Genomic DNA, 17,376 nt, shown 5'->3' with positions numbered 1-17,376 from the left:
TCTTTTACTTGATGGTCAGCCAACCTTGATCACATTGCTGTGAAAACAATTATACCATACTTTATGACTTAAACACACACTATAGTCTAAGCCACTCACTTGGTATAGTCAAAAAATTCCTGGAGTCTTATATTAAGCATAACTTAATATACTAACTAACTAATATACAACTTAATCTAGACAGCCAGTCTCAGAGTACTCTTTGAGCTGCAATTCATTTTAGCAACCAGCAGTACAATTGCTGCTAGCAATTAAGGGGCTGTTCTGGCTAGATACCTTGAAAAGAATGTTCAGTTGCACAAAGAAACCAGCTGCTAAAGATACACCATTGAAACCTCCTAGCAGAAGCAATGGCATCTTAAACACTGTTTAAATTTTGGGAAAAGAAAAAAGTAAAGGGAATGTGACACTAAGTCAACACATACTTGTTCATTATCACAGTGTGTGAGACCTTGAGAAATGAATTCATGGTACACCATACTAGAGTAGTAAAAAATATATCACTTTTCCTTTCAAATTTTGTAGGGAAAGTGTTATTACAAGTTAATTTTATTTTGATTTTTTTTTTTTGATAGTGGTGAATGAGACAGTTTTCAAGTTTGTTTTATGCCTTATTTGTGGGTAACAAAGAAAACAGTCTTTCATTCCTGGTGATGATGGTTTCTGTAGATTGTTATCCCTCATTGTGTTGATTGTCAATAGACATCTGAGCCATCATGCCAACTAATCAGAACTGTTCAAATCACTACTTAAAGTATCATGACGGCTCCCATGTGAAAATATTAAAGCTTCAAGTGATTAACAAAATTGAACAGATGGTTAACAAGCTTCTACATAATGTGTAGGTTGAAACTTTCAATTTGACACTAGTCAATACATTGTCTAGTATCAATACATGTAGCAAATTAGGCTGTATGTATTGATTACAGCGGGTTGTGATCAGTCCAGGAACCTGACTATACTATGCATACAACAGCCAGAAGATATAAAGAATTCTTCGTACCCGTAAATAAGGAAAGTACTGTCAACAAAAATTAATAAGACATCCTGATCAATTCTTTCAGGAATATTTGTAAAATAAGTTTACCTCAGTATAGTACGTAGAACACTTCCGTATGATACTCTCCAAAAATTAAAACGAAAAAATCAAAAAGCTTACATTAGAGTAACAAATAGTTTAAAAAATAATTAAAAATCAATTTAACACAATTAAAAATAAGAAAATTAATTTAAAAAATTTAATGAAAAAAATTGCAAAACGATTTTTTTTTTCCTTATTTTTTTTTGTTAAATTTTTAAAATTAGTTTTCTTATTTTAAATTATTTTTTAAACTATTTATTACTCTGATGTAAGTTTTTCGTTTTAATTTCTGGAGAGTATCATACAGAAGTGTTCTACGTACTATATTGAGGTAAACTTCTCTTATTATTTTACAAATATCGATATCAACGTAGAACATATCGAGCATTACAGCTTTGGTTCATACTATCTATTTCAGGAATATTATAAAAATCAAGCATAATTTTAATAAACTCATATTGAGCCACAATCCCTTTAATTTTATTTCAATTATTTTTTTTTTTCAGTTGACTCTCTCTATTGTTACCAACCAAGTTTAGGTTCTCCCAGTTAAATTTGATATGCTTTACATTAATAGCTGATCTAATCTAGAACAGCTAACTGCAGGATCTTCCTGCTATACAAATTAAAGTGGAGTAGTTTTCAGTATTGCCACCCAAGAACAGTTGCTATTCCATGAAGTTTAATGCCTTTACTCCATCCTTGTTGCTATACAGTACTGAGGATGGGACAAAGACCACTGTAACCTTCTCAGGGAGTCAGCCTACATATCTAAGGAAAGAAATAGTAGCAAAAGTAAACGTTTCCAATCAAAATAATAAAGTGAGAAAAAAATAAGTGTATGTTTAAAAACTGAAACATATACTTGTTCTCTGCAGTCAAACATAAATTGTTTTAAAGTATTTTGACATAGCATTTCAATGTGAATTCATGAATTAAATTTATTCTTTAATTTTTTCCTTGCATTCTGGAAAAAAAAAATCGAGAATTACTAGAAATTAGTGTTATTTTAATCTCTTTATTAACACTGCAGTTAGTAAACAGATAGATATTAAAATGCAGTGTAAAATTTTGCTCTTTGTGAAGTGTTTATTTCTTTACAAGTCTCTGATTTTCTTAGGAAATATGTTTATTTGTGCCTATATTTTCTTTCTGCACAAAAAAAAAAAAAAAAATGTGAATACTAACAACTAAATAATATTGAGATTACAATTTGTTGCATATCATGATTTAAATCTCACAAGCTAGGTCTTGTAATTATATTATGATTATTGCTATAAATTGGATTATTGCTATTTATTATATTTATATTATAACTTTTACGTAATATAGTATTATATATTCAAATTATAAATGCCTTGCAACATATTCAGTTTTTTTATTGTAAATAATCCTCTTGAATGTGCAACCAAAAAATCTGCGTATGAAGAGATGACTTCAGCAGAAATAACTGAGGTTATTTTATATAATTTTCTGATATTTAAAAAGGGGATAACACCAGAAATTACTCTACCTTTCTATGCATCACAAATAAAAATGATGAAATTAAAGGAAAGAATGTATAGAAATGCATCCTAATTTTTGCTTGGTAGTGCAGTTTTATGTCATGATATTGCTATGGTGTGATGATGTAGAGCTGTTGTACTATCATGGTATTAAAGTGCTGCAGTGTGAAGATATAGAACCATCTACTATGCTAGTAGCAATATAACAAAATGTCCAATGTTGGTGCTATTGTAATTTTATAAAGCTTGATGTTTTAGCAATTGCAATTGATAAACGTCCAAAGAAATCTCACGTTGACTTCTGTCCCTTTTTATTGTATCAACATGTACATGTAGTCAATGTATGTTTTAAGAGACTAAAAATAAAGCACAAGTTTTTTTTTTTTTTTTTTATTTCTTCTTCAGGTTCACTTAAATTGACATACTGGTTTTTTTTTTTCCTTTGCTAACAAAACTGCTATTGTGCAAGTGTAGTAATTTATATTATTGAAATATAATTGTGAAATTTTTTTGGTAGTCATTTATGAAAGATTTTGTTGACTAACAAAAGGTTACTTTGTTTTTAATTCCATTATCTAAATCACTGAAAAGAGAGGCTTATGGGTGATTTATTAACACAAACAGAGCACTGCATTACAAACAATGGGATTGTTCCTAATGCAAATATAGACCCCCAAAATGGGGTTTATATATGTTTGAAAAGATGCCTCAGAAGCTGATTTTCAGATAGTTGAGGTCAGTACAAATTGATTTGAGCACTCAGTTTTGAGACCAAATCTTTTGACATTAAATGGTTACGCTGTACAGTATTTGCAGTTGGTAGAGTATCACGTGAATGTATAGTTCTCAGATGGTGAAGATGCCAAATTTAATGTGAAATATAGACAATTTCAAGCAAACAGATATGAACACCTTATAATAGGTGAAAAGACTTGACATTGTCATTCGTGAAAATATCGGTAACTATATTTTAATTCACATACCCCTTCCTCATTTTTCAATCTTATAACATAATATTAAATTTAATTTCAGAGTGCTTTTTTTTTTCCTGCAGTTTTTTAATGATTTAAAACAAAGTTTTGACTTCATTTTCTACATATATAAGCATATGTTTATAATTTAAACATTTTAATCCCTGCTCAATATTTTAGTTACCACTGTGCATTCAAAAATAACAAGATTATTCAGTTTTTTATTTTTTTTCATACCTCATATACACCAATGAGCCAAAACATTATGACCACCTACCTAATTTGATGTTGGTACTCCAAAACAGCTAGCACCCAGCAAGGCATGGATGCTACAAGATTTCTAAATGTGTCTTGTGGTATCTGGTACCAACGCGTAACCAGCAGATCCTTTAACTCTTGTAAGGTTTGTAAGGTCCGTGGTTGAGACGCCGCAGATCTGAATTGCTGTTCCAATACAAACCACAGTTGCTCGATGGGATCATGTCTGGGGAATTTGGAGGCCAGGGCAATACCTTGAAGTCTTCCTAGTGTTCCTCGAACGATCCGGGCGGTGTGGCATGGTGCATTATCCTGCTGAAAGACGGCACCGCCAGAGGGGAAGACCATTGCCATGAAAGGGTGTACCTGGTCAGCAATGATGTTTAGGTAGGTGGTAAATGTCAGAGTGCCCGGCACATGGATAACTGGACCCAGGGTATCCCAGCAGAACATCGTCCAAAGCATGACACTGCTGCCACTGGCTTGTTTTTGCCCCCATGGTGCATCCAGGCGACATCACTTACCCAGGTAAACGATGCACACGTACCCTGCTGTCCACATGGTGCAACAAGAAACGTGATTCATCAGACTAGACGACCCTCTTTCAATCACTCAAGGTCCAGTTTCAATGCTCACGTGCCCATTGTAGGCACTGTCACCAGTGAACCATGGTTAGCATGGGCACTCGGAGCAGCCTACAGCTACACAGCCCCATTTTCAGCAGGGTTCGATGTACTGTGTTTTGTGACACATTACTCCCGTCACAAGCATTCCAATTGCTGGTGAGTTGCACCACACTCAACACGTACCATATGGGAGAGCCTTTGCTCACCTCGAGCGTTGATGAGCCATGGTTGTCCAACACCTCACCGGTGGTTCACGGGTTCCTCCTCCTTGGACCACTTTCGGTGGATACCACAGCTGACCGTGAGCATCCCACCAGCCATGCTGTTTCGGATATGCTCTGACCCAGTCATCTGCCCATTACAATTTGGCCTTTGTGAAACTCACTTAAGTCCGCTGCCTTTCCCATCTGAAGAACAAGTGTATCACTAATTAACAGAGTTCAGTATCGTGTTTTTTATACCGTGTTCTGACCAGCGAATGTGCTGTAGTTCATCTGCAGTTGCTTCGATTTGCATAACGACTTGCTGATTATATATATATATATATATAGGGTGATTCACTACCAGTGTGACAAACTTGTAGGAGGTGTAGGGGGCACAAAGACAAATCGGAATCGCATAGCATTGCAGGGTCCAAAATGCCTTCATCATGCAGGAGGTCGTGTGAACAAAGAAGCAAAGAAAAAGAACAGAAACAGCAACTCGTTAGTGTAACAGAAATCATTTTAATGGCAAGTTTTACATTGGCAAAAAGCCATGCTACAGAAGGTGTTCGAGAGTTCAACCAGAAGCAGGCTTCACAGCGCCACCGCGTGGAATCCCTAACGTTCTGGAAGATTCCTGGCGTGTCTTGAATCTCCCCGGCAGCTACAGAGATGCGAGCGACGAGGTCTTCAACTGAATCAATGGGGGGTCTCATACACCAATGTCTTCATTTGACCCCAGCAGAAGAAGTCCAGGCATGATAGGTCCGGCGATCTAGCAGGCCAATGAACCGGACCACCACAACCTATCCAATGTTGTCCAAATGTAACGTTTAGGTGTTGGCAGACGTCATTGGTGTAATGTGGGGGAGTCCCATCATGCTGGAACCACATTGAGCTGTGCAATGACTGAGGAACATGTGCTTCTTCAATAAGTTCGGGCAGGACTTGCTGTAGAAAGATCAAGTATGCCCTACCGTCCAGATGAGGAGGCAGAAGGTACGGTCCAATGAGGTGGTCTCCAACAATGCCGGCCCAAACATTGACAGAGAAACGCCGTTGAGTTGCACGTGTTCGCATACCATGGGGGTTCTCCAGAGCCCACAAATGGGCGTTATGTTGATTGAAGGTTCCCTCTCTTGTGAAACTTGCCTCATCTGTGAACAATATGGACGCAACAAATGCGCTCTCTGCCGCACTCTGTTGAAGAAACCAAGTAGCAAAAGTCCTCCGGAGTGGATAATCTGCAGGCTCCAAAGATTGGACTCGTTGCAGATGGGTTTTTTTTTTTTTTTTTTATGAAAACCCTAAACAGTAAACAAATTCCTCTTGTTTCCCAGGTAAAATATTTGGGGGTTATCTTGGATGACAAGTTATTATTTTCCCAACATTTGAATTATTTAAGTAGGAAAATAAAAAATTACACTGCTTCTATAGTTATGGTTACCAGAAAAGATTGGGGATTAGGTAAACGCATTTTGTATCTATATTATAAAGCTATTTTTATTCCGATTGTGTCGTATGCTGCATCAATTTGGTATGTTCGTACTGTCAATGTAAAATTTAAACAAAAACTATTATCAATACAAAGAATAATGTTAACTATTTTGCGTGTTTGTAAGACGGTTTCGACTAATGCTCTACAGGTGATTGCGGGGGTATTGCCTTTGGATTTAACAGTCATGTATAGAGCTTTTTGTTATTTTATAAGGAAAGGAATACAAATTACATTTATGGGGATTACTAATGAAGTTTCTTCTGCAGTCAGCAAACAGAAGAAAGAAATTTTGGTGAAATTAATTAAATTATGGCAGGACCGCTGGGATTCCAGTAGTACTGGTAGAGTAACTTATTTATTTATACCTAGTGTCGAATTTAATTTTAATAACAAATTGCATTGCTGGTTTTATCCAAGTATGGAATGCTCATATTTGATTACGGGGCACGGTTCCTTAAAAAGTAAGTTGTATCAGTTTGGTTTAGTGGAAGATCCTTACTGTGTTTGTGGAAGGTTGGAAACATGGGATCATATCTTATATGAATGCAGTTTATATGATGAATTTAGATTAGACTTATTTAATTTGGTACCTAATTTTATTAGGGGTTCTGAATTAATTTGACTGTCTAATGAAAGGAATTTTGTAGAATTTCAACGGTTTTGCAGGTTGATATTTAATAAAAGAAGGAGTATACATGTGGTTACTAATACTGACTAAAGACCTGTTTTTTTGTTTTTTTTCCCCTCCTCTGGATGGATAGGCATTCTGTCTTGGAGGCAGGGAAAAAAATTTTTTTTTTTTTGGCTGGCCTTGTGGAATGACCATGAGGTGGGATTGTTGCGCTCACTAGTAAGAGGTATTCTCCTAGTTGGTGCATTTTTTTTTTTTTTTTTTTTTCTGGCTCTTGGGTGTGGGCACCCCAGGAGCGGTACTGCTGGCACCCACCAGTCTTGCACCCTTACTGGTGGGTGCGGGATTTAGGTGCAATATGCACCGCCAGAGTTAATAGATCCAGGCTTAGCTCCTCGTGCCAGGGATGGGCACCAGGTGGTAATTGCCCAATGGACTGTCACCTGGTGGCAGAGTAGCCTGTTTCACTTATAACACATTACATACACGTGTACACACACTTACACTAACAGGCCATTATGAGAACATGATATTAAATGATAAATTGGTGGAGATGGATGTATATCCGGGTGCCACCCTTCGACAGTTAAATACATACATACATACATACATACAATAAGTTCGGGCAGGACTTGCTGTAGAAAGATCAAGTATGCCCTACCGTCCAGATGAGGAGGCAGAAGGTATGGTCCAATGAAGTGGTCTCCAACAATGCCGGCCCAAACATTGACAGAGAAATGGCATTGAGTTGCACGTGTTCGCATACCATGGGGGTTCTCCAGAGCCCACAAATCGGTGTTATGTTGATTGAAGGTTCCCTCTCTTGTGAAACTTGCCTCATCTGTGACCAATACGGACGCAACAAATGAGCTCTCTGCCGCACTCTGTTGAAGAAACCAAGTAGCAAAAGTCCTCCGGAGTGGATAATCTGCAGGCTCCAATGATTGGACTCGTTGCAGATTTTTTTTTTTTTTTTATGAAAACCCCAAACACGAAAGGTATCGAAACCTATAGTACTTAGTACCGTGCATGGGTTGAAGAAGAATGGGGGGGGGGGGATGCCGGAAACTTTGCTTTAGAGACTAAACATGGGTTTCACCACTTCAAGCCTCCAATAAGCAAAGTGGTGGTATCGAACTCATTTGGTTTGTTGACAGTATCCTCCATACAGTGGATTGGGAAATGCCCAATCATTGGCCTATTGCTCGAGTACTTGTACTCGGATTGCCTTCTGCAAGACGTAGGACATTCTCCTCATTGTCTGGCGTCCTCGTCGTTCGCTCTCAATTCATGGTACCTCTCGTGAAACAACCAGTCTCACGTAACCTGTGCACACGTGCGAAAATCGTATGATGAGGAGCACGCCTGTGCGGGAAACGTTCCTGGTACAAGCGCAGAGCGGCACGCCCATTACAGTCCGCAGCTCCATACGCGAGGTGCATGTCGGCCAGTTCAACATTTGAATACTCGTCCATCCTACTGCCTCGGGAAGCGGTTGCAAATGCTGACTTCCAGCAGGATCGCTGTTTGTGCGACCTCCCGTTCAACATCCTCTACTGCATGACGAAGGCATTTCGGACCCTGCAATGCTATGTGATTCCTATTTGTCTTTGTGCCCTCTACACCTCCTGCAAGTTTGTCGCACTAGTAGTGAATCACCCTGTGTGTGTATATATATATATATATTGTATATAGCAATTCATATTGAAGACTACCAAGATAGATTTATAGAAAATCCAAAGGATAAAGTAAGGTTAGAAAAAAAAAAATAAAAAAAAAGATAAAAAAAAAAATATATATATATATATATACACACGAAAAAAGGGGAAAAAAGAGAATATAAATTAAAATATATACACAAAACGTATTGCTATTTACCTACAATCTAGGTGACTTCGTATGGGGCCAACCACCCAGACTGAAGGCAAAAAATGAAGAATTTCTGTAATGATCAATATCTGCTAAGTTATATGAAATAATAATAGTAATAAATTTAGAGATTAAGTAATTTGAATCTAAACAAGTAAAAAAAAGGTAACTAAAAATTTAGAATCAAAAGAAGATAATATAAAGTATTATTAGTATAATATAAAGCTTAAGTCTGCTGCCTTTCCCATCTGAAGAACAAGTGTAACACTGATTAACAGAGCTCAGTATCGGGTGTTTTTTATACCGTGTCCTGACCCGCGCATGCGCTGTAGTTCACCTGCAGTTGCTTATAACGACTCACTGATCATAATGTTTTGAATCATCAGTGTACATTAAGCTTTATTTTTAAAAATTTTCAGTATTCCCTTTAAAATTACCATATATTTTATACTATAAGATGTATTGTTTCCAAAAAAGCGTCTAAAATTCGTTTTTTTTTTTTTTTTGATTTGGTAGTTGTTGGCGCATCGACTTCTGTGGCCATATTGCACCTCCAAAGGTTTTTGCAGTACTTTGATCCAAGCCCGAGGCGGGAATCGAACCCGCGACCTTTGGGTTGCCGGGCAGGTACTTTACCCACTCGGCTAGCCCGGTCGGCTCTAAAATTCGTAACTTATGGTTTGAAGGTATATTAGGTGCATGCAGTGATATTGAAGGTTTTTTTTTTTTTTTTATAGTTGTTCAGCACATCCGAGTGGAAACTAGGCCTCATCCTTTGTTACCAAGAAAAATCATTAAAATAATTTTCAACCATAATTTTAAAAATAAATTATTTCCAATTTTTCAAAATCCTACTTATCTCTAGAACCCTCAAGCCTTTCAAGAAGTGGAATGAGCAATGTACTTGATAGAACTAAAGATGACTAACTCTCTGAGGAAATTGAAAATTCATACATGTTAGTAATAAGTATGATACTACTGAGATTTTCAGATTCAGCAAGGAATAAATTCATTCTACAGACATTTAGTTTAGGAAGCATTGTGAATTTGTTTCAGATATATGCAATAAAATATTTTTTCCCAAAATTTGCCTTTTAAAATCTGGGGGTGTCTTATGCCCATAAAGTATGTTATCTGTAAAGTTGGTAATTCACTTTGTGACAATGAAAAGAGAGGAATACATTTAAACATGTGTTTAAGTGGATTCATGTGGTTATTGACATATCACATGAAGGAAAAAAGCATTATAAAGTGGATTTAATCATTTTTGCAAATTTTGGGTAATTGATTCAGTTGCAGATCATTATCAATGTGATCATTATCAATCTATATTGATGTGATATATCAGTGCCATTAAGAATCTCACTAGTGAAATGGCGGCTTTGGGATATAGTAGAAGAGTAATAAAGCATTATAAAGTGGATTTAATCATTTTCACAAATTTTGGGTAATCGATTCAGTCTTGAAATGCCTCATTCAGTTGCAGATCATTATCAATCTATATTGATGTGATATATCAGTGCCATTAAGAATCTCATTAGTAAAATGGCGGCTTTGGGATATAGTACAAGAGTAAAATATAAAATTGTAGAAGTTCCTGAAAAGTGAAGTTTTTTTAAAACCTTTAGAGAAGTTTTCTCTAAAAGAAACTTATGTGCATTGTTTTGAATTTTTTTTATGGTCTTGTCATCATTTTTTCTCTATCAAGTGTTTTTATACCTAGTGATCCTCCTACAATATTGAAAGAGCTGGGTTGTCTCCTACCATACAAAAGCCAATATCTTCCTTGATCTTTCCACAAACAGAGATTTGAAGAACTGTGAACAGTCTTGGTGCTAACAACTTCCACCATAACTCAACACCAGCCAACTTCATCCAATACAAATGAGCACAAATGAGCCTGGCACACGAGGAAAACCATAATTTGCCTCAGCAATAAATCATTCCACGACATCCCAATAAATCTGGAAAGCTATCAGGAAAATAAGCTGCTGATATTGTGACAGTCTGCTCAGTAATAAATTGATATGGTCAAAGCATTACTGAACAAACACAAATTGAATGCTCTTTGTGAGACTTTTGCAAAAGTCTCAGTAATAACAGCCCATTCCCAAATTTTAAAAGATATAAAATAGAAATAAAAAAAAAAATGCAAGATAAATTTTGTCTCAAATGGGAGAAAATATAAGTAAGAGTTCACAATCTGTAAGTTAAATAGTGCTCTCGGTATCTGGATACAGAACTCGGAACGGTATTTGTTATTTGTTCCTGTAAAATAGAACTTATACATAAAACTGTTTCAGAGAATAGTGGCATCATGTTCAAATATGCTCCCCTTTAAAACAGTGATGTAAAACACTACTGCACAGAAAAGCTGCTGTCTACATACTATCTCTAGCCTATTAACTACATGGAGAACCTAGTTGGAACTTGCTGTGCTAGCATTGAGGTTATGAACTAAGAGGCATTACTTTTTAGTCCACTACTATATTTTGTGTACTCACACTTCAACAAAGTTAAAGTAAGTGAATTTTATTTTGAAGCAAGAAATAACAAAAAACTGCCAAATGGTTTTTATATAATCATGTTTAAGTAAAAATGTATTGGCATATACAATATAATTTTGCCCCAGGGGCTCACATCTGGTGAGTATGGGCTTGGCACACCCAGGGTCCTGAGCTGTATATCATTATTCTTCTCTTCCTTAGTGATTCCTTTCTACTTCTCTCTCTCTCTCTCTCTCTCATTATTCCTCATTTAAAATATTAGAGATTACCTCATAGCTTCATAGGATATCTTCTATACCATAATCTCCAAATAATTATTTGGAGAGTATGGTGTAGAAGACATCCTATGAAGCTATGAGGTAATCTCTAATATTTTAAATATTGGTATAACATAGGTAAAATTTGAGCCTTTTTAGCTCTTTGTTTTATATTAATTATTCCTCATAAACAGCAAGCGGGCATACCATTTTTGTGTAGTAATTTCATATTTCTTCTCATATTAACTGTACTTGTGCAGATGTCTTTATCATACTATAAGATGACATCCATAAATGTTAGAAGGTAAAGCAGAATGTGTAATGATTTTTGTTGAAAGATGACTTAAAACTGCCTGATATTCAGTAATGATGCAATATGATTCAAGTGCAGATGATGTAAAGATTGGTAGAGTAGTTAATGATCGCCGCCAAGCAGAGCTTCTTCAGAGTGACCTAGATAGACTTCAGAGATGGTCAGAAAAATGGCAGCTATGCTTTAATCCAGCCAAGTGTAAGGTAGAAAGGAATCACTAAGAAAGCACTAAGAAATTGCACCTGGGGAACAGTAACCCCCAAAATAACTTATATACTTAGAAACTAGGCACCTTAGAGGTGACTTGATTGAGGTGTTTAAGGCTCTGAGAGCCATAAGCAAAATGTATGAGGATGAAATTTTCACGGTTACGAATGATTCTAGAACTAGGGGCCATAATTTCAAGATACGGGAGGAGATGTTTAGACTGGATTGCAGGAAGTTTTATTTTAACCAGCGAGTTATAAATTACTGGAATAAGTTACCTACATGGGTGGTAGAGGCTGACAGTTTGGGGAAATTCAAAGGTCAGTTGGATAATTACCCACAGGAGGAGGGAAACACTTAGGTTGTCCATTTCCTTTTCTCTTATTATTTTTATTTTATTTATTTTTTTCTTATTTTTATTTTATTTATTTTTTGTTATTTTATTATTTTTTTATTTATTTATTATTATTTTTTTTTTTTTTTTGGCTGGTGCAGCAAAAGCCATAGTCTTCCTTGCACCATGTGGCCATTACTAATACTAATGTCATAGGTGTGTGAGTAATGATAGCAACAAGCAGGCTCCCCCAGTGCTGCATTGTTACAAACAGTCAACCATGTAAGCATTAACAGAGTTGACAAGTTTATTCTAGACAACTGCTTTGTATTTGTGTGTGAAATCTCACAAGGAATGGAAACACATCAATGGAGGTCTTGTCTGACCAATTTGATTGGATACTATGATGTGGTCATAAAGGAACTGAATGCCAAAAATAATTTTGATATCATATACTTGGATTTCAGGAAAGCTTTTTATACTGTTGCACATGGAAGACTGCTGTACAAATTAGAGAAGTATGGCATTAAGGGTAAGTTGCTACAATGGATAAAGGGATGGTTGAGTGAGAGACAACAGAGAGTGGTAATCAATGGACACTGCTCTTCGTGGACTAATGTTATTAGTAGAGTTTCCCAGGGTTTGGTGTTGGGCTTATTGTTGTTTTGTATATTTATCAATGATATTGATGAAGGTATATCAGGCTTAATGTCCAAGTTTGCAGATGATACAAAGGTTGGCAGGGTTGTTAACGACAGTAAACACAGTATGCTACTCCAACTGGATCTAGATAAGTTGGGCAAATGGGCTGAAAAGTGGCAACTGAAGTTTAACATTGACAGATGCAGAGTACTGCATATAGGTAGCAATAACTGAAAATAAACATACCAACTGTGTGGTACTACACTCAGGGAAGTGGAAATCGAAAAAGACCTGAGGGTAATTGTGCAATCAAATATGAAGTTTGCTGAGCAGTGCAGAGGGGCTGACAGGGCAGGTCATGGAGTCTTGCCAATGATATATAGGAATTTTGCTAGCAGGGACAGGGAAGTGATTATCCTGTTATACAAGGCAATGGTCAGGCCACACCTAGAGTACTGTGTACAGGTCTGTAGGCCTCATTTTAGGAAGCATGTAGAGTTGCAAGAAAGAGTACAAAGAAGGGCAACGAGATTGGTTAGGGGAAAAAGGGGTGCTCTTACCAAGAAAGGCTTAATTTTTACAAATTGCAGTGCCTGGCATGTAGGCACCTGCGAGGTGATCTTATTGAGGTGTATAAGGCCTTGAATGGGTTGAGAAAGCTGAATGCTGATGGGATTCTTCCTCAGATTAAGAACCTGAGGGGACACAGATTCAAATTGAGGAAAGACAGTTGTAGAACAGGTGCAGAAATTTGCCTTTAGCCAGCAGGTAGTTGATTGGCAGAACAGACTTCCATCTTTTGTTGTGGAAGTTGATAGCCTAAATAAATTTAAGGCTGAGCTGGACAGGCATTTGGAACGAATGGAGGGGTGAAATGGGAGGATTTTTTTGGCTGATGCTGCATAAGCTTGCTTTCTTGCATCATATGCTCCACTAATGCTAATGTTGACAGTGTAGTGATGGAACCTTTGGAATTGAGCCAAGATGGTATGATTCCCAAGATGTTGACTTGTGCGTGAAAGCATGTATAGATGAGGTTTTCTCTGGCATTTAGTATTAGAATTACGAGTGGCAATGCAAACCCACTTCCCATACTGCTCCAACAGTCCATCCCAACTAACATTTTGCCTAGTTCCTCCTTGAATTATTCAAATTACCCATTCCTACAACACCAGATGGGAATTTGTTCCAGGTGTGATTGAAACGTTGAACATCATTATTGCATGTCATATTCTGCTTACTACACACCGGACAGCAAACAGGCTGGGATGGTATCACAAAATTTTGAAATCCCAATAAAAAAAAAAAAAATTTTAAATTCTGATAAAAAAAAAAAATCAAAACCCAGAAGTCATTGGCAAGATCATGGCTTCAGTCTTCTGAGAGTGTGAGTGGTGTGCAGATTTGTGGATGTTATCACATTAAAATGAGTAGTGTTATTCTGGACTGGCAAAAAGGTGGAAGCAGCATTGAGTAAAAAGCATTCCAAAAAGGTCAAGGGTCATTTTTCAGAACAATGCTCACCCCCAAGATTATGATAACACTCTAATTTTTGAGAGATCTTGGGCCATTCCCAGATTTGTCTTTCAGTAATGTTTCTTCAGCCCCTTTAAAAGAAGTTTTGAGAGGACAGAAGTTTAGCAGAAATGTGGCAGTGCAGGCATTTGTTCACCATTATCTGAAAAATGATCAAATTTAATCCCTCCTGCTCATTACATACATATATGATCACCAAAAATAAACAGTATACTATTTTAAATGCATGTGATGGTGTTACAGGATAACAATAAGAAGGGCTGGGAGGAAAAGATTAGTTCAAAGTACAACTAATGTTGCAGCTTCTGCAATCAATCAGGTTGAAGCCAATTTGCTGAATTCATCATAGGGGTTAAAAATTCCAACATTTCACTAAGAAAAGTCTCCAGAAGTTTGTCTTTTTTTGATATATCCTGCATTTAAACCCATAATGTTTATTTTTGGAAATCACACACACACACATATATATATATATATACGTGCCTTCAGGATGGCATTAACGAATCGAGTTTTTTTTTTATGTAGGATGTGCTATCTCAGAAAATAACTATGAGAAAATATAAATAAAATACAGATAACAAATTCACAATTCCAATAGCCTGTCACAAATGGAAAAGCCTGATTACGCCAGGTTGCAACTGTTGTTATAAACATGCAGAACTAGCAAAACAAAATTTAAATCCTAATACAGTGCATGCTGCTTATCGTGATCACAGATAATGTTATTAATTTAATGTTAATGTTTTCACTTTTGTGAAATCCTGATCAGACATTAGCATTAGTAAAGGCACATAATGCAAGAAAGCAAACTTTTATAGCATTAAAATGATGATTGGAAAAGTGGCCCATATGGGGATTGAACCCACAACCTTCACATTATTAGCACAATGCGCTAACCAACTGAGCCCCCATAAATATATGAAGACATATGAATACATAGAAAAAATTACATTTATTGCAAGTAGCACTTCAGTTATCATGTTTTTACTTATCACAGTTTATGCGTGCAGTGGAAGTGAATGTGTAATGGCCTGATTTGTTCCTGAACTTCAACACATACATCTAGTTATGCTGTTTGTACAGTTTATATGGTTGTTGGTGTTGTTACTCCACAAAAGAATGTACTATGTCTCTACTTTCTGATTATTTTACAGTAGAGCATTAATGCTTTTCTAATTCTTGACTAATATTTTCTTTATTTGATTTTAATAGTTTGTGTGGATTTCCAAAAACATGGCAGGTTCATTTTTATTGACTACTTTCTCGAAGATATAGTGAACAGTCAAATTAAAGTATTTTATACTGCTTGATTTTTGTATGTTTTTTTTCTCTCCACATTTACCCGTTTCTGTACACATTTCCACTCTTCATCAATAAACAGCACTGAACAGCTGTGTTCATGTTTCATCAGTTTAGCTGAGTGTCAAAGTGATCACAGTAATCAGCATCCACACTGTTGAAGTCTGGAAATGCTAATTTAGACATTTTAATGAGACCTCATATTTCTATGCACAGTATTATGCAAATTATATTTTCTTTTTTCCTGTCCTTTTGGCTTATGACCTCTTTTGCTTCTGAAATTATCCTCACTGTGCTTAATAGGAACAATGAATCCCTTCTGAGCTTAAGCATCGTTTTGAAAGAACATGACGAACTATTAGTGGTGATATATTCAGTACATTATTTGCAAAATATCATTTGGGTCTCCAAAGAATATAAATTGCTGTCACCCTCAAAGCATGGACTTGAATTTTAAGTTCACACAACATGGTTATTAGTTGTTTTTTTTTTTTTTTTTAACTTATTTTTTTGAGAGAGAAGGCATTTGAAAAACTACAGCAGCACTTAATTAGTAATTTAACCATGAAGATATCCTGAAGAAAAGATGGCCAGTTTTCTCTTGATTAATAAGGTTATCACATGCATTCCTTGATGAAAGTCTAGATTTGTGCATTTAAAGAAATAATCAAAATACCTAGAACACAATCTCAACCATAATTTGCAGTTGTCCAATTCAGTCAGAATAAAAGTTTCAAAAAAAATCTTTAATATCTTAATAAAAAGCAAATAGTAATTAAATGTGTATCCTGACTGTTTCAATTACTGTTATATATTTATACTACTGTTTCTTTTAGGTCTTATTCATAAGGAAGTAAACATGTTTGAACCCAAGCTCCGTCAAATAGATGCTGGTTTATCAGAGTTGGCCCAGGATATCCAGTCTAAAATGAAGCTAAAATTTCATTATACACCTATATTTTGTTTGAGATGATAAATATTGTAAAACAAATTTTGTTAATATTCATTTGAATTTGCCCTGTAAGTTGTACGCGTGTGTCAATTTGGCTTAAACAGCTTTAAATGATAGTGTGTTTAAAAGATAAAACATAGGATAATGTGTTTAAAAGATAAAACATAGGATAATGTGTTTAAAAGATAATGGCAGATGATATGCAAGAGTGACTATGTACTATTTATGTTGAGATTATTCATGTCATTCTCACTTATGCTATATGATAGTAAAATATTGAGAATAGCTTATTCTTTTAGTCAGAAATGTTAGTGTTGAAAATACTTTTATATGAACGTGTAATTTTAAAGTAAAATTTAAATTATACTCAGCCTGCAGTGTATTTACTTAACTTGTTAAGCAAATTATGGTGCCCTAATTATTATGTATATGAAAAGTTTAATTCGACTAGCACTGGGCATTATTTTGTTATATGACTGAAATTCTTTAATCAAAACATGATAAACTAATTTGTCATAACATTTTGTTTTCCAGTAGCTAAATGCTAGGACAAAGATTTTGATCTCATTTCTCAGTTAAAATATCTTATATTTTTAATTTACTCAAAGTACGGTGCATTTTTTAATTGAATGTCTTGTTTTGCATAACTTTATGTATAATCTGTTAGTAAATATTTTCATTATTATT

At 35.7% G+C, this 17,376-nt stretch overlaps 1 protein-coding gene across 1 annotated transcript in view; it reads left to right on the top strand.

Annotated features, from left to right (window-relative positions):
• p38b (p38b MAP kinase) overlaps positions 1-16,710 on the top strand; it is a 208,978-nt gene extending 192,268 nt beyond the window's left edge. The window contains exon 12 of the mRNA XM_090390241.1: positions 16,574-16,710. Within this exon, the coding sequence (XP_090246367.1) occupies positions 16,574-16,710 (137 nt within the window). The remainder of the gene's footprint in view (positions 1-16,573) is intronic.
• The last annotated feature ends 666 nt before the right edge of the window (positions 16,711-17,376 follow it).

This window comes from Mastigoproctus giganteus, chromosome 2, assembly GCF_048544385.1.
Source record: "Mastigoproctus giganteus isolate SK-2022 chromosome 2, ASM4854438v1, whole genome shotgun sequence".
Lineage (NCBI taxonomy): Eukaryota > Metazoa > Arthropoda > Arachnida > Uropygi > Thelyphonidae > Mastigoproctus > Mastigoproctus giganteus.
This window is presented reverse-complemented; position numbering and strand designations above follow the sequence as displayed.